The sequence below is a fragment of the Puntigrus tetrazona genome, chromosome 4, assembly GCF_018831695.1.
Source record: "Puntigrus tetrazona isolate hp1 chromosome 4, ASM1883169v1, whole genome shotgun sequence".
Taxonomy (NCBI): Eukaryota; Metazoa; Chordata; class Actinopteri; order Cypriniformes; family Cyprinidae; genus Puntigrus; species Puntigrus tetrazona.
The window spans coordinates 27,389,866-27,408,217 of NC_056702.1; the positions used below are offsets into that span (position 1 = coordinate 27,389,866).

General features: G+C 38.4%; 1 protein-coding gene across 6 annotated transcripts; it reads left to right on the forward strand.

The window, feature by feature from the left end:
• The first annotated feature begins 473 nt into the window (after positions 1–473).
• On the forward strand, positions 474–16,223 carry LOC122342806 (zinc finger protein 384-like). 6 transcript variants are annotated; one of them, XM_043236921.1, is made up of 12 exons: positions 474–612; positions 3,515–3,582; positions 3,953–4,247; positions 5,271–5,393; positions 6,323–6,361; positions 7,704–7,870; positions 8,544–8,620; positions 8,901–9,125; positions 10,716–10,883; positions 11,073–11,151; positions 11,987–12,145; positions 13,408–16,223. In XM_043236921.1, the coding sequence occupies exons 2-12, from the start codon at positions 3,520–3,522 to the stop codon at positions 13,789–13,791; spliced, it is 1,779 nt and encodes a 592-aa protein (XP_043092856.1). In that variant the 5' UTR covers positions 474–612; positions 3,515–3,519; the 3' UTR covers positions 13,792–16,223. The 6 variants fall into 6 exon arrangements, with proteins under 6 accessions (XP_043092856.1, XP_043092858.1, XP_043092862.1 ...); XM_043236923.1 differs by having other exon boundaries at positions 5,274–5,393; XM_043236927.1 differs by lacking the exon at positions 10,716–10,883.
• Positions 16,224–18,352: the final 2,129 nt, after the last annotated feature.

The following is an 18,352-nucleotide window of genomic DNA, read 5'->3' on the forward strand; positions in this document are numbered from 1 at the left end:
TGATTAAAAATACATCATATTTTTAATATGAAAAAAAAAACTAACAGGGACTAACAGAGACTAACAGGGACTATTTATTTTATATAAAAGCCTTTATTAGAGTAAGGTTTTAACGGTTTTGTCTGTAAAAAGACAATTAAATTACAAATAAATATACACATAAAACAGTACAATTAAATCAAAAAAAAATATTTTTTAAAATGGCATTATTAAAAATAAGGAATTACATAACTAACTATTAAATGCACAGTATTAAGGCGCCATACATCTTCGAGAATCGAAAAGGCATAATTTCATTCACATTTCTTATTCTGATAAAATGTAAACCACAAGGGCACAAATCCATTGTTTGTGTGTGACCATCATTTTTGGAGAAAAACACGACCTCACACGGCGGAAGTGAGTTCGGCGGTACGCTCGCGATCGTTTTGACCTCATTCACCGGAAGTGTAGCCGAGCGGAGTCGGACAGCCCTTCGCGAGAGAAAAAAATAGAAAAAAATTGAGGGAAAAAAATCGGTGAATCCAAGGGGTTCGGGCGGATTTGGACGAAGTTTCCGAACTGTCCCGGCCCGGAGGAGCCCTGGGGGTTGAAAGGGAATCGCCAGCACCGGTAATTAACACAGAGTTATAAGTCAATTGTGAATTCTTTCTCCAAATTTGAGCAACTCACGCGGGCGCTTCTCCCCCTGTCTCGCCAGCCGGAAGTCTGCATGAAGCTGCGTCTCTCTCGCATTGGCGTCGACGTTTTTTTCTCTCTTGGTTTTTTTTTTTATCCTCGAGTTTTTTTTTCTTTTATTTTCTCAGCGAGACTAACCGAGAGAGGGATGGAGGCGTAGGGGCATTATTGTTTGCAGGCGGAAGTTTACATGTTGCATAGCTTTTAGATAGTGCTTCTTTCTTTCCGTGTATAACAAAAGCTGACATTTTAATGGAGGCTGGTTGAGGAAGCCCTGATACAATTAATGGATGGTTTTGTGCCTTTCCAGCTACCTTTACTCATGCATATGCTATTAACGTTGCCCCATTAGACAGAAACGTGCAAAAAGAGCTGTCATCGCAGCAAAACACGCACGCAACCCTTAAAAAGGGAATAAAAACACGACGGTTAGCTTCCATTGATTTTTATTTAGGCGTGCATACTAAATGAAAGACTGTCAGAAGTTGACTAAGAGGTCTGCACGTTTGTTTGTTTTTTTTTTTATGATAGGCAGTCACAGACAGATTTGGCAGGATGGCGAAGCGATGCTTTTGTTTTGATGCCTATTTATAGCGCGCGCGAATCTCCATGCAAGTTCTGCATCTCGTGCAATTAAACAATGTGCGCTGCAGTTGCAACAAATTGTGTGTGTGTGTGTGTGTGTGTGTGTAAAAAAACCCATCAAAGTGATATCTTTTATTTTACCCTTTTTCGTAACTTTTTTAGCTCTGCTGGTTCCTCGGTGTGGTCAGGGCTGGTTTAAAGTTGGCATGAATTAAATTTCACCCAGTTTTCTAAATGCATTTTACAGAGACAGCTGCGAAGGGTTCATCTGTGTTGGTAATGTGTAATCAAAATACCCTCAGGTTAAAAGGAAAGACACTTCTCTCATGATGCATACAGGATTTTCCAATCATTTAGTCCACTTTAAGGCCACCCACATCTTAAAATCCGATCTACAAGCCATGCATTAAACTCCCACCTCACATGATCTGATACAGTCAGGTCAGGGTTATTATAGTCAACCTAATTGGAAATTTAAACACCGTAGGTGACGCAGAAGCACTTCTAAAGTGGCATTTATATGTTGTTACACCCCAGAATGAGGGTTTTGTCATTAATCACTTACCCTCATGTTGATCCAAACCCATCTTCAGAACACAATATAATGATAAAATATCTTACATTGTGTTCCAAAGACGAACAGCTTGTTCAGACATGGGGGTAGCTGATTAATTCATTTTCATTTTGGGCTGGAGTAACCCTTGAACGCTGCTCTGAGGACGAATGAATGCCTTTACACACTAAACACAACTATATACTTTTAATATACTGGATGCACGAAAACTGAAATGGAAACTGGAAATGCTTTTTAATTGAACTCAATTTTGATTATGCGAAAGAAAACCTACAATCTAATAACCACACTTTTATTGAAAGTAAAAATGGGCAGAAAATACTTTATAATAATAATTTTAATAATATACTTTTCCAGTACTTTTCGATTTGACTCAATAATTATAATGATCTAGAAAAAAACAACAACCATAGTCTAATAATTACACCTGTATTGAAAGTAAAAAAGGGAAGGAAATATATCAGTATATTATTTTCATTCAGTTCTGTGCAACAGATTCCAGTATAGCTATTTTTTAATCTGAATAATGAATAGTCCTGCGAAGCACAAGAGGGTATTTTGTTACAGAGCAGTAGAGCTGTTGCAGACGGAAACTAGTATACTGCGTAGAAACTTCCTGTTGGCGCATTATTTGAGCAGACTTTGCTTTTCTAGCGAGTGTGAGTGTTGCCAGGGTTGCCAAGTCTGTGGTTTTCCTGCAGAATTAGGCTACTTTTAAACTGTTTGCGGGTCAGGTTTTCTTTCGTGGGTTCATCATTTGAAGTACTGCATGTTGTATATTTGACTGAAATGCTAAAAGTAATGATATATGTATATGTATGTTTTGTGAGAGAGGGCCACTGTGAATGAACCCATGAGATGTGTTTATACATCACTAGATATCACTACAATATATTGTTTTTGTTAGTTGTTTTTTAATGGTGACTGTGTAATACACACATTAGATATTTTGAGTATGTTTGGGATATAGTCATTGGACTACTATTTTTGGGATATTTTTAATTGGCTCTTCGGTTGATTTTGTAAAGCAGACCTGGCAACCCTGGTGGGATGCCTGACAGGAATATTGAGCACAGCAACACCAATGTCAGTGCATCCCTAATATGAATGATAAAAACTTTATCAGTGATGCTAAAATAACACTAGTTTCAATGTGCTTTACAAAACAAATCACTGCTAGCATTTCAACCTGACTTTAAAACGTTGTCGGCCAACAAGTTAACCAGCACAGCACCAGATGACAAGACTGAGGGACCAGCAAACAATCTTAGGCTGGTTCAAGTATTTTTTTTTTCTGCGTAGGCATGCATGCATTTTTATTTTATGCATGTCAGTTGTGTTTCCCACACTGGGTCGTGCATGCTTCGTGATTCCTAACCCTACACCTCTTTGCCAAACATCCACCTGAAAGGTGCTCCGCAGTCCTTTACTTAAAGAGAAATAAATCTGCCAAAAGTATGAAGGTGCATGATATTTGGCAGGTGTTTCAAAGAATATATTAGGGGGGAGAAAAAAAAAGCCTTATGTTACGCGAGGTACTGCCCAAGTGAATACAGTACAGTCCAAGCAAGGGAATAAACCTGGCCACCGGAGAAACACGAGGTCGAGGTGTCATTTCACAAGTGTTGCCGAAGGCAGAGTGGGTGTTTTACAAGTTATGTTGCTTTTCAATTGCAGAAATAATGGAAGATTCCCATTTCAACTCATCATACTTTTGGTCTCCCGTTCCAACAGTGCAAGGACAGGTAGACACCTTATTATTGGACTCTCTTGTACAGTACATCCTTGTGTCTTTAACAGACACGCCATGCTTATAAAGCACAATCTGTTAAATCAAAAAAAAAAAAAAAAAAAAACAGTCAAAACAAGCATACCAGTCCGGGATGGCTAACACCAGCCTCGCACTGATCCATGTGAAAGTTACAGACTGGAAGCCCTTGCATCAGCATCCAGAAAAAGTAACCCTTGCCTCGCTGCTCTCTCCTTCTTCCCCTTCATCCTTCATCTGCGTTTATCTCTCAATCCATCCTCCTTTTCTCTTTCCTCCTTCCCTTCCCTCCCTCGTTTTTTTTTCTTCTTCTTTTCTTCCATTCACCCCCTCCCCTGCGAGTTTAGATTGAGAACGCCATGTTTCTGAATAAGATGAAAGAGCAGCTGGGGCCGGACAAGGGAGCTGGTTTTCCGCACTCGTCCGCGGCGCACTACCCCACGGCGGTGCTGACGGTGCCGGGCTCGGTCGCCATGGACACGGGAGCCGTCGGGAGGGTGCCCAAGCAGGAGGGTGGAGGAGGAGGAGCGAGCGGGACGGCAGGGCCGCAGATATCCGGCGTGGGAGCGCACCTGCATCCTCCTCACACGTCCCAGAACATCACGGTGGTGCCTGTCCCGTCCACCGGCATCATGACAGCAGGTGGGTATTCCACCTGTATGTTAAAATAATAATATATATAGTGCTGTCAAGTTAATAATTATGATAAATTGCATCTGAAATAAAAGTTTTCTTTACATAATATGAGTGTGTACTGTGTGTATTTATGTGTATTTAAAGGAACAAGACACTAATAGTTTGAGTTTTACCGTTTTTCAATCCATTCAGCCGATCTCCGGGTCTGGCGGTTAGCATAGCTTAGCATAGATCATTGAAACCAATTAGACCAGTAGCATCGCGTTCAAAAATCACCAAAGAGTTTCAGTATATTTCCTGTTTAAAACTTGACTCTTCTTTAGTCATGTTGTGTAACCAAGAGCGACGGAAAAGGAAAAAAAGTTGCAATTTTCTGGGCCGATATGATTAGGAACTATATTCTCATTCCAGCATAATAATTAATGAAGTTTGGCTTGATCATTATAGTATAGTTCCTAATCATATCGGCCCAGAAAATTGCATCTTTTCTTTTGCCGGTTTTAGTACACAATATTCAATTCACGAGCTGTTAGTAAGTCTGTCCCCATATGGTTTTATCGAACAAAACTGTTAAAATAGATATTGTATATTAGCACTATGGTTTATAATACATTACGCAGTTATAACGGTTGCCTGCAGAGGCCGACTGTTTTTACCCTTTACTGTGGGATCTAACCCTTGTTTAGTTATGGCTAAATAACATTTAATTAAAATGACCACTTAGTCTTTAATATTTAGCCACAGAAATGTAAATATGTGGACATCAGAGCATGTAAACTGGCGATAAACAGCATATAAATGATTAACCGCACCAATATAATGAAATGGCAACACATGCATGCAACGCTCGTATATTCACAATAACTGCAACCTTAATAAACGATAAAATAATGTGTTTTATGGCTTCTCTTCCTTTAATGTGCCTTGTATGTTGGGGATTACTGAACGTGGGCATACAAATATATATCTGTGTGTGTGTTCCTGTAGTGATGTGTCAGAGTGGGTCAACCGGATGTGTTTGTCTCTCAGCAGGGTTAGTGATCACGACTCCTCAAGGGGCGCTGGTCACTCCTCCTTCCTCCTCGCAGTCTTTTGTTTCTGGACCTCCCACAACGACCATGATCGTGTCCGCTTTACACCCAACTAACACAGGTAGAGAGTTATACTCCACCTTCTCGCCCTTCTGAAATACACACTTCTTTAAGATGCTGCAGGCGCTTCCTTACGGTGAACGTTTAGGATACAGCAGATACCACTGAATTTCAATTTGAAAATGTTTTCGAAAGTGATCTTTTTTGCTCAACAAGGCTTCATTTATTTGATCAAAAATACAGTGAAAAGAGTAATATTGTATATTATCACAGTTTATGTAAATATTATTATAAAATCTAGTTTATTCCTGTGATGCAAAGCTGAATTTATCAATACTTTAGTCACTTCAGAAATCATTTTAATATTGGCTGCTCGAGATGATTTCTGATTGATATAAAAGTTAAAAACGTCGTATTTTTGTGAAGTTGGAATTTTTTTGAATTCCTCGACGAATAGAAAGTTCAAAAGACGTGTCTTTACTGTAACCTTTGATCAGCTTAATGTGTCTTTGCTGAATGAAAGTAGCAAAAAACCATGTAAAAATGTTTTTTCTTGCACACAATTACTTCCAAACAATGTTCCTGTTTTAATGCAAAATTCCCATCTCTCCTTTTTTGCAAGGTGAATAGTGACATGGTTAAATAGGCATTTCTTAGTCACAAATGATTCACGATGGCCTTAGAGCATGTGTTTGATGGAGGGCTTTCTTCTTGTATAACAACAGATAATACACCACACATAGCAGGATATTGATTATTCCCCTAATTGTTTTTCGTGTCACTTTCACTGTAAAAGCAGCAGACACACACACACACACACACACACACACACATATGCTTGCTTGCTCAGCCGGTCTGAGAGCCCAGGAAGCTGTAGGAAGTGAAAGTGAGAGTGACTGTAGGAGGTACTGAGAAGGGATGGATGATGGATGAATAGAGAGAGGGACAGCGAGCTCTATATGTTGAGTATGTTCTGCTCTTTTCTGTCAGAGGCTGTCCGGCCCCCTTCCCTCTATCTCCACAGCCACTGTAAGTATCAGAACACATGTACATCTCTACCAGAGCCCCGCAGTCTGCCACACTCACTTCAAATAACACTTTCTTAAAACTATTCAATAGCAGTGACCGCCACTTCCTGCTTGGATTACTTTTTGGTTACTTCTACAATTCAAATAAGAGCTAATGATTTAAGTGAACGCAGTCGTTTGGCTTTAAAATGGGGTCAGACGTAGACGATTTGGCATTTGGAAACCTCAATACCTTTAAAAGTGCTGTATGTAAACTGACTCTACTGAAGCATTGCAGTGTTTGCAGATATTTAGGAAACATCTTCACATAATTGTTTCTTTGAAAAGTAATGCCGCAGCCAGTTATGCGGCTTTGAAATGTGCGTTGCGTGTCGAAATGTCTGTTATTTTTTTGTTTTGGTCTGTGTGATTCTGACGATTAACCCAAAAGTATTTCAACAACCCGGGTTGCCAGGTGGTGGAAAACACCGCTTAATGCAGCCGTGAAGAAAGTGAATTGGGCCAGAGATCCGGTTTCTTCCTGTCCTAAAAAGCCCCAGCATCCACCTAGACAGCTCTATGAATAGAGGAATATTAAGACCTGTTTACAGCTGCTTATTTCATGCTCTTTTTTTTTTTACTGTTTTATTTAAATGTTTCCATTTACTCTGCATGTTGCACTAGCGCTGTCATATTGGACCATAATGCCATATAGCCTATAACAAACTCTCACATGTTTATTATTTTAACATTTTAGTATTAAAATGTACATATGTGATTTCAAAAACTATATGCATTTACACTTGCCCAGTTTTGTCTGAAATACAGCCCAGACCTCCTGAAGTGGTTTGAAAGATCGTATATAAAGCCATCTGTTTAGTGGGTATTTACACTTGGTCTTTTTACGACCTGATAGTTATCCGATCCTATAAAAGGCATGGCAAGGTGTAAACAGTTCCTTAAAACTCGATAGATATTGTAATTTGCACTCGTGTCCACAATCTGGCAACCCATGTAAGCATCGCGTCTGAGAACGAGGTGTCAGGAGAAACAAATCTCTCTCATGTTTGGACTGCAGTGCCCACTTGAACAGTTAGCTGTCATTGTTACATAGAGCACTTTTAAAACTGGGTCATTACAATCTTGTGAATACATATTTAGGTTTTAGTGCACATTTATGCCTGATTTAGTGAAACACATAATCGTGAAGGATTTGATGTCAGACCTTTACATTTCAAACATTTATTTTTAAAGATATCGTATTTTAAAACATGTTGACTTCATGAATGCGGAGTTTCAGGAGGAAATCATGTTTCGTATTCAGTGTTATATGACTGTGTGTGTCTCCCCGCTGACACGGACAGATAAGAAAGAGGACGGAAGTATCCCACCCGCTGTAGTCATGCCACTTCCCTCAAAGCGGGGCAGAAAGAAGAAGTCCATGATGCCAAGGGCAGGTCCCGTTTCAGCCCATGCGCTCGCCACAGGAAGTGATGCGCTGATTCTTGCACACCTGGCCACTGGGGGACAGGTGAGATCATTTGACCTTTATGTCAGTACTTTTGGGATACCATGTTTTGTCTCAGTCATCGTACTTTTGCTGGTCATGCTTTCACGGTTAGAGTTCCAGAACGTGACCGAAAAAAGAACTTGTTTATTTTAGGTTCATTGTAAAATGTTACATATTTGTGCATATGTTGTCATTGTATTCTTCTGCTTTATACTGTTCAGTGCTTTGATGACACCTGTGTTGTTAAAAGCACTATATAAATAAAAAATTGATTGATATTTTCCCACTCCATTGCAGATTGTAAGTGAAATCATGTTTTAAAGACGTCTTTCTCATTACAAAGCATGCTTGTTTTAATAAGCGCATTAGTGCTGATACATTTAAGTAATTTAAAATATATTTTTTTATTGATATTTTTAAACTTGGCACCATTTTAAGACTTTCTTCATAATCAGCAGATGTTTTTCTTCTCCATGATGGAAGTCATTATTGTGTTATTATTGACAAGATAATTTAATTTAGGAAAGAGGTACACTTTTTAAAGCTCATAAAATAATAAGACCCTTTATTAATTTAGTTCTATTAATTGTTAGAAAGAGATTTTTTGAATTGTCTCTTGTAGGTGTTGACTGAAAAGACTCAAAAGTAAAAGTTGTATAAAGATGCTCACCTTATGTTATTTTCACTTTTACAGCACAACACGAGTGACCCGTATGACCTTTCCAATGACGAGGATGATCATCCAGGCAAAGATGGGAACAAGTCATACAGGTGCAACGAATAATCATTTTCTTAAATATTTGCAGGCTTGATTAATTTTTGGTGCATTAAGGACTGCCACGCTTGACACTGTTTGAATGTGTGTTTGAACATTTAACTGACATGACCTTTCTGCCGCCTTACAAAAATATCGCTATATTTTCCACCAGCTTGTAAGGGAGCGTCTAGAAAGGTGAATGCAAATGGAATTGATGATCAGTATAGCTTCTCAAGGCTGATGTGTTGTGTGTGTGATCCGAATGCAAACGCACCCGCTGGTTTTCCCCTGTAGGTGCCGCATGTGCGCGGTGACGTTCTTCAACAAGTCAGACATGCAGATTCACGCCAAGTCGCACACGGAGGCCAAGCCGCACAAGTGTCCTCACTGCTCCAAGTCCTTCGCCAACTCCAGCTATCTGGCGCAGCACATCCGCATCCACAGCGGCGCCAAACCCTACACCTGCTCCTACTGCCAGAAAACCTTCAGACAGCTCAGTCATCTACAGCAGCATACACGGTACACACGCGTGTGTGTGTGTGTGTGTGTGTGTGTGTGTGTGTGTGTGTGTGTGTGTGTGTGTGTGTGTGTGAGTGTGAGTATGACTTACTAAAGCAGGCACTGTTACACCTGCTAAAGGATGGATCCAGGGTTTTGAGTAGTTTGCTTAGTCGTGCTTCGATTAGGATAAGCATGTTTATCTTTCTCTCTTTCTGTCTTCCTGTCTTTCCCTGACGTGGTGACATTCGAGCTCTCAGTTAGAAGCAGGTGTTTGTGTCTCATGCTAATCACATCACGCGTCTGTCTTATTTCACAGCACAGTCTCTGACTTTCTTTTTTTTCGTTTACTTCTTTACGTCCCATCACATTTTCGTGACACTGTATTCTTCCAAAGCTGTTTTATTCAGTGTTTTACATCTCCTTCCGTGCGTGGACTGGGTAAAATTTAGTTTTTCCATTTAATCAGTCTTCATTTTATTCAAGATCATTGATTTACTTATTTTTTTCTTCTTTTACTCTGCGTATATTAACAGCGTAGGCAGCTTTTAAATTAAAAAAAAAAGTTTAAAAATATTGCATTGCTCTGTATTTTAATAGAACGTTTATAATCAAGTCTTTTGATTTATACATATAAATATTTAACGAGAGTTTTCAGAAGTACTATTTTTGCTTAGGACTGGACAGTATGGCTTAAACAATTGTCAAGATAAAATTGTTAATATCAGTGAAAACCAATAATTATCATTACAACAAGTGGAAGTCTTACAAAACAAATTACAAATTAAAAATTAATTTCTTAGATTTTTAAAGTGCTAATAAGTACTACATTGTTTTGTATCATGCGACATGTTTGCAGTGCAGGCTTCAATATAAATATACTTTTTTTTTTTGTCCCTTATAAATGCACATTTGACCGTATGGATGCATGGTTTTATTTAGACCGCAAGACAAAATAATAGCTAAAAATCAACATGTCAGTAAGCAGTCCTATTTGACTCAATGTCATGTAATATTCTGGGTTATTTTTAGCTATAGTTCACAAACCACTTCTATGATTATATTAATTATCACTGGCAATATTTTTTTGCTAAAAAACGAATAGCAACTACATTAACCATAAATAGACTTTCATTGAAACCTAGCAGGCTGGAAGGCTTAAAAGCATGTCATTTGTCTCCATTTGCTTCTGTATTATCTGGCTTGTGTCATGTCTTCTTTCTCCTTTCCATGGGATTTTTATTCTGCCGGACAAGAACGAGTCTTTAATCCAATTCCATCTTACTCTACTCATCTTCATCATGTCTCTTTCGTCTGCTCTGGCTAGTTTCGTCTAACCCGATAGTTAGGGAGGGGAAAGGAAGCTGGTGAGAGAGAGAGAATGAGAGAGAGAGAGAGAGAGAGAGAGAGAGAGATAAGATGAAGTGCCTTGTGTTTTTGTGTGCTGTGTTTCAGAACTCAGACACCACAATGAGCCCCGTCGCTTTGCTAAAAGCATGTTTGATGATCCGATCACTCTTTGATCCAAGTGGGGCTCGTTTATTGATTCACTGGTAAATCTCTCTCTGTTTGTTTCTCTCTTTTCATCCCCTTCCCTTCATCCCTTGTTAGAAACCACACAGAGGGCAAACCGCACAAGTGTCCTCACTGCTCCAAATCGTTCGCCAACTCCAGCTACCTGTCCCAGCACATCCGCATCCACAGCGGCGCCAAACCCTACACCTGCTCCTACTGCCAGAAAACCTTCAGGCAGCTCAGTCACTTACAGCAGCATAACAGGTAACAGACAGGGACAGATAGGATCGTGTGCAGCATCCGTCCTCTCTTCTCCTGACGGTTTTCCCCTTATTCCTTCTCCTCTGTTGTCTCCTCATGCTGTAGTCGAGAGGCTTGAGTAGGCTTCCCGGAAACATATTTGAGACGTACTCGTGCGATCTTCTAACGAAGAGCTTCTGTTTTGTTTTGAAGGATTCATACTGGCGATCGGCCGTATAAGTGTTCCCATCCTGGCTGTGAGAAAGCTTTTACCCAACTATCTAACCTCCAGGTAAACGTCTTCAGCTGATTCATGAGTGATTGAAACCCCTCGGTTCAGGAAAAGCGGGATTTGATTTTTTTAATTTTAAGAAAACGCTGTAATGAAATGATTTGACGTCAGATTTTGGATCCCTTGACTGAACACTGTGCTAAAAGATGCAAACTTTCTTTAATTACTAATCAAGAATATGCATATAGAAGTCCAGTCCAATTCAGTTTCGGAAATGAATGACTCTTTGGATCTTTTTAGTGATTCAAAGTTCATTGGATTGATTTACTAACCTTTACATTAAATATTTTGTGGCTTAACAGACTTTTAATTAATGTAGCAACTGGTTGTTTGTCTAATAAAAAAAAATATATGTGGTATTTTATTAAAATGAATTCATAAAAATTGTACAATTATAATTAGTATTTTTATTTTACATACGCTACTCTTTGGAATCAGTAAGATTTGTTAATGTTTTTGCAAGAAGTCTCATCCTCATTAAAGCTGCATTTATTTGATCACAATTGTAAATAACTTTTATATATGTGTGTGTGTGTGTGTGTTAATATAAATATAATGAATTGGTATGAATTGTGAGCATCATCACACCAGTCTTCAGTGTAAAATGATCCTTCAGAAATCATTCTAATATGCTAACAGTTCTTATTATTAATGTTAAAAACATTATTTTCATGTTTTATAGAAACCGATATATTCTTTCAGGATTCTTTTATAAATAGAAAAGGAGGACCTTTGGAACATTTCACATGTACATGCTGTGTCTTTAAAACAATCAGATGGTCAATAACACGTTAAAATGCTGTCGTGACATTTACTTGTTTGTTTTTTATTTCAGTCTCATCGAAGACAGCACAACAAGGACAAGCCATACAAATGTCACAACTGCAATCGCGGCTACACAGATGCGACCAGCTTAGAGGTTCACTTGTCTACACATACGGTGAAACACGCCAAACTCTTCTCCTGTGGCCTCTGCAACCGCGCGTACACATCTGTAAGATCCCACCCATCTTCTGTTTCATTATAAATAGGAGTTTGTCAGAGACTTTGTTCATTACAAAACTTAATCACAATTCTTTTGCACAATTCTTAAAATACTCTCTCGTTTATGGTCGTACAGATAAGAGTAATACATCTTTGGAATCTGTTTAAGTGCACTCACAATTACAGCAAAACATTGTGCTTTTATAAAGTTATGAGTAACAGGACGCGCTCTTGTCTCTGTGAACTTCATGTATGTTTGCCATATAGACGTATAAAAATATCTGATAGAGAGTGAAACGATTTTGAGATTTAAGCGATTTAGCTTAAAGGGTTACTCCACACCAAAATGAAAGTTTTGCCATTAATCACTTACCCTCATGTTGATCCAAACCCTGAAAGCTTTGTTCATCTTCGGGACACAAATAAAGATATTTTTGATGAAAACCTAGGCATATGATTGGCAAACGATTGCCATCGTCAAGGTCCAGAAAAGTATGAAAGTCATTGTTTGAATTCTCCGCCTGCCATCAGTGGTTCAACTGTAATATTATGACACTACAATAATACTTTTTGTACAGAAAGAAGGCAAAAATAACAACTTAATTTAATGATTCAGCACCGTAACATTGGCGTAGCCCATTTTGGTACACATTTTGTACACCGTTTTGTGTTAGACGCAATGGAAAGGTACTTTTTTGGACAAATCAAAGTGTGCAGACGTATCATTCCTCCCAGAATGTCTTATATTGTGTTTTAAGGATGAACGAAGCTGGTTTGTATCGACATGGAGGTAAGAGATGAGTGACCAAATAATCATTTTGGGGTGGAGATACTAGGGATGGGCATTTTCCAAAAATATATTTAAAAAAATTTATATTCAAATATTTGTGTATTTAAATGGGGTTTAAAGAGAAATTATTTTATCATTATTTTTAATTACCATATTTTAGTCACTGATTAGCTGTTACTTAACAATATTTTCAACAACTCTACATTATATTGCTATGGTTTTAATTTGCTTGAAAACGTCATAACATTTTATCAGGGGTTTGGGTAAACTTTCACAAACCAAAACCATTCTGGGCCAGGAGAATAATTGACTGTGGCATTGTTTTTCAGATAAACTGATCAACTTGGCATGTTTAGCAAATATCTGCAAACAGATTAGGGTATTTTTATGCTTTAGTAGAGTCAAAATCCTACGTACAGCATGCGATTCGTCATGCAGCCCTGTTTTATGTTGACACACGTTTGTCTTTGTTACCTTTCTAGGAGACGTACCTGATGAAACACATGCGAAAACACAACCCAGACCCTCTGACGGTAGCAGCGGCGGTAGCTGCCCAACAAGCCCAGCAGGGCCAGAACCCGGCTCAGGCCTCGGGTGCGGGAGGAGGCAGGGGTCGTGGGAGAGGCAGGGGGGCCGCTTCAGCCGGGGCGGCAGCGCAAGCCCAGAACCAGCCCAACCCCAACCCACCTACCAGTTACTCTGTTACCGAGGGAATACCCTGCCCTTTCGACCTGCACCAGTACAAGACCGTTTCGGCTGGAGAGATCCAGTACAAACCGGTCACCGTGGCCGACCTGGCGGCCCACAAAGACCTCTGCCTCACCGTCTCCACCTCTGCCATCCAGGTGGAGCACATGAACTCGTAGAGGAGCTGGAGGAGAACGAGAGCGAGGAGGTGGCGGGAGGAGAACGGACTATAGATTGCATAGGAAATAAAACACTGCCTTGGGACAGAAGAGGATTTCCAAATACAGACTGGCAGGACGGGACGGCAAGTTTGCTAATTGAGGAGAAAAGGAGAGATGAAGGAGGAGCACATGAACTCTTTCTTATGAGCTGTCTTTCTTTAGGCTTGCTCTGCAGTGTCACAAAAAAGGACTTGAGCTTTCATGGTGGATATTTTCAGTTAGCAGCTATTCAAATGTACGATTCCCAGCCCTAATTCTGTCCCTTCGGCCAATAGATATATTATATATATATATTGCAAAAGTCGGGCTACGGAAGTAAAAAAAAATCCCATTCATTTTCTCCATAGGGGAATTGATTTTTGATCATTATTAACAAACAATTGAAGATAGCTGTGAGGCTGTTAAAGGGACAGTTCATCCAAAATTAAAACCAAAACCAAAGATAATAATTTGAAGAATGTTAAAATAATAGCATTGTTCCTTTCAAAGAAACTACATTACTACTGATTCTGAAAAGAGGTCTTAACCAATCTGGGAAGATCACCAAATGCATAAACTCTTAAGGATGCAGTTATTAAATACGTTTTTGCTTCAAATCGGTTTCCAATGTCACGGTCCACCATGTAGCTGGTTGGTTTGGTTCGTTGGCTAAAAACTCTTCAACAAAGACTTCCTTAAAATCCACATGGAAAACATTTAATTGGAAAAATTCTTTGAGCCAAGACCAAAAAGTGGGCAAAAACCACTTTTAAAAAATACATTTTACACGTCGGTCTGAAATGTTCCCTCAGAATCATGATCGACTTCTTAACTTTACCCATAAATACATCACCCTCGGTCTTGAGAACATAACGTCCAGGTCATTTTATTCAGAATCATCGTTTTTGACTTTGAGGGCATAATGAATAAAATTAAAAGTATTCGATTTGCAAATTATATTTTTCGATTAATTAATTATTATCGAATTAATTATTCGATTTTAGACTGAAAAAAAAAATGAAGTGCTCATTGGAGAAGTGATCATTGAGCAAAGAATTTTACCTTAGTGTTATTTTTTCCTCCAATGGCACATTTCTCTATCGCTACTAAAAGGTACGTGAAATGAAAACAAAGTTTAATTATACTATAAACTATAAAAGGACACAAGCTTTATAAATGGGTGATTAAAGTTACCAGTGTCCGCTAAAAAAAGACTAGCACAAGCTTTAAAAACCAGCAAGTTTACTTTTTCTCTAAGGTTACAAATGCTGGTAAACAAGAAAATACGGACAAATACCACCAAAGTATCTGAAGCAACTAGTTTACATCAGTATTTCACAGAAATACAGGCCTGCCTGCGGCATTGGAGCAGGTTCACAGTCATGTTCTTCCAGGTCAGGGAGACTTTGTAAGGTGTTTTGGAGTTTGAAGGGCTTTTATGACACTGCTTTGCAGGCCTGCGGATTGACTTTGCAGCTGGTTTGTCACTAGCAGCCGAGAACCTGCTGGAAAGAGGTGGCGAAGACTGCACTAAAGGGGAGAAGGATAAACAGAAGCTAACGGTTTATGGGGAGATGGCACTTAAATGAACTTTTTTATTCATTGTTTCTGTTTTGTCATTACATTTTAGCCATTTATCATATGTATTTTTCTATTGTCCTTGTGTGTGTATGTTTGAGCGTGCGAAGGGTTGGTTGAAAGAGCATGTAAGAAAACATTTAAAGAAGGAGATGAATGTGAAAACATCTATAAAACTCATTTTGTTTTGTTTTTAAGCTGAAGAGTTTAGTCATTTTCTATTTTCTTGACCCACAAAGAGTCTTTTTTTTTTTTTTCCAGAAAGGAATGGAGAGGGAAAATGTGCAGACAACAGTTTGGTTACCAGGTACTATTTAGTAGTGTTTTTTTAAAAACCTTTAATACCAGTTATTATATTAACTTTGTTTTTTTTTTTTGCAATTATTACTATCATCATCATCATCATTATCCATTGGGAGTTACTCTGTGTGTGTATATATAGAGATGACATGTTCATTCAAAAAGGGAAGGATTGTCTTTCTGGTCCAGCTGAAATATGATTTTTAAAAAATGTATTAAAGGCATCATTAGAGATCAGAGTATGGGATGTTAACATATTGCTAAACCATCCGATCGCTGACCTACATGATGCCATCTGTGTCCAGCAAGCAGCCAAGTGATTGGCTGATCCTCCATGTATAATCCTTGTTGTATCCATATATGTCTTTGGAAAATAACACGGTTCTCAATATTATTATTAATGTTACTTCTGTCACTCCTAATACTTATTAACTACTCTTTAAGATGACTTTGCTGTATAGATCAACACTCATTCATCTTGACGTAACTGTTTCTCCTAATATGAACAATAAAAAATGATAAACACATTGTAAGAGGAATAATCGTGTTATTGACTTTTGTTTTGGAAATTTTAGAAAAAAAGTGTGTATATATATATATATATATATATATATATATATATATATATATATATATATATATATATATATATATATACAGTGCCCTCCATAATTATTGGCACCCCTGGTTAAGATGTGTTAAAAACCTTAAAATAAATTCAATTTTTATTGCAGAAGCATATTGTCACACTGAAAATTGTAGAAAAATATAACGTGAATATAAAATGAATTTTAAGGGGAAATAAAAATCCTGACTAACAAATAATTATTTTTCATAAAATAACTTGTTCCACAATTATTGGCACCCCTAACAATTCCTATAAAATAAATGTAATTGAAGTATTTCTGTCATTTCTACAGTAGTTTACAAAGTTGATCTGAATATCTAGGAACATTTAATTAGCAATTTATCACTTCCTGCTTCCCTGGGGTATAAATATGACGTGACACAGAGGCCATTTCTCTTATCCACTCTTCAACATGGGAAAGACAAAGGAACACACCATTCAAGTAAGGCAGATGTGTGTCGACCTTCACAAGTTAGGTAATGGGTACAAGAAAATAGCCACCACCTGCAGCTGCCCATATCTACTGTGAGAGGAATCATTAAGAAGTTTAAAAAAACTGGAACAGTAGTAAACAAGCCTGGACGAGGACGCAAGTTTATTTTGCCTCCACGCACAGTGAGGAGGATGGTAAGAGAAATAAAAAATTCTCCAAAGCTCACTGTTAAAGAACTGCAACAAATGATAGCATCTTGGGGTCACAAAGTCTCCAAAACAACCATCAGACGCTATATACATGCCAACAAGCTCTTTGGGAGGCGTGCAAGGAAAAAACCTTTTCTCAGTCACAATCATAAACGCAAACGTTTGGAGTTTGCTAAGCGGTACTGGGGCTTCAACTGGGACCGTGTTCTTTGGTCAGATGAGACCAAGATAGAGCTTTTTGGCAACAGACACTCTAAGTGGGTATGGCGGAACACAAAAGATGAGTATGCAGAAAAGCACCTCATGCCCACTGTGAAATATGGGGGAGGATCGGTGATGCTGTGGGGCTGTTTCTCTTCCAGAGGCCCTGGGAACCTTGTTAGGGTGCATGGCATCATGAATGCTTTGAAATACCAGGACATTTTAAAGCAAAATCTGGTGGCCTCTGCCCGAAAGCTGAAGATGGGTCGTCACTGGGTCTTTCAGCAAGATAATGACCCAAAACATGTGGCCAAATCTACACAGAAATGGTTCACCACACACAGAATCAAGCTCCTCCCATGGCCATCTCAGTCCCCGACCTCAACCCCATTGAAAACCTGTGGAGTGAGCTGAAGAGGAGAGTGCAGAGGAGAGGAGTCAGGTCACTGGATGATTTAGAGACATTGTGCAAAGAGGAATGGTCGAAGATCTCTCTTTCTGTGTTCTCTAATCTTGTGAAACATTATAGGAGAAGATTAGGTGCTGTTTTGTTGGCAAAAGGGGTTGTACAAAGTATTAAACATCAGGGGTGCTAATAATTGTGGCACCCATGATTTGATGTAAAAGAATTATTTCTTAATGTGGATTTTTTTTTCCACTGAATAAATGCACTTGAATTAAAGGATGGAATTTCCTCTTTTTTCCATTGTGGTCCTATGTTATTTAGAACAAAACTGATTTTTTTAGAAGCTAAAGAACACATTTTAACCAGGGGTGCCAATAATTATGGAGGGCACTGTATATATATATATATATATATATATATATATATATATATATATATATATACTTGAATGTTTATTTTTACAAGTATATTTTCCCTCTAAAATGTCCTGATTGTTATGCCTATATTGATATAATTGTACTATCTCTCTTTTTTTTTTTTTTTTTTTTTTTTTTTTTTTTTTTTTTAGTTTTAGCAAGTTTAGGATTTTAGGCCAAGAAAAATACCGAGAATAGTTTTCATAGACACGTGTTTTCATTTAGTTTTGACTGTTAAAATGAACGTGGCCAATCAAAATGAGCTTGAGTCAGAGTATTTAGCCAATCAGAAGATCGTTACCTGGCAGATTACAAGTGAATTGAATTTCAAGCTAACGGTTTTTTCGACGGCCATCGACGTGGGGAACG

Excerpts from the sequence above, each read along its gene's own strand:
- LOC122342806 (XM_043236921.1), top strand. The coding sequence starts at position 3,520 with ATGGAAGATTCCCATTTCAACTCATCATACTTTTGGTCTCCCGTTCCA. Across the intron at positions 6,362-7,703 it reads CCTCTATCTCCACAGCCACT|ATAAGAAAGAGGACGGAAGT; the intron begins GTAAGTATCAGA and ends TGACACGGACAG. Across the intron at positions 9,126-10,715 it reads CATCTACAGCAGCATACACG|AAACCACACAGAGGGCAAAC; the intron begins GTACACACGCGT and ends ATCCCTTGTTAG.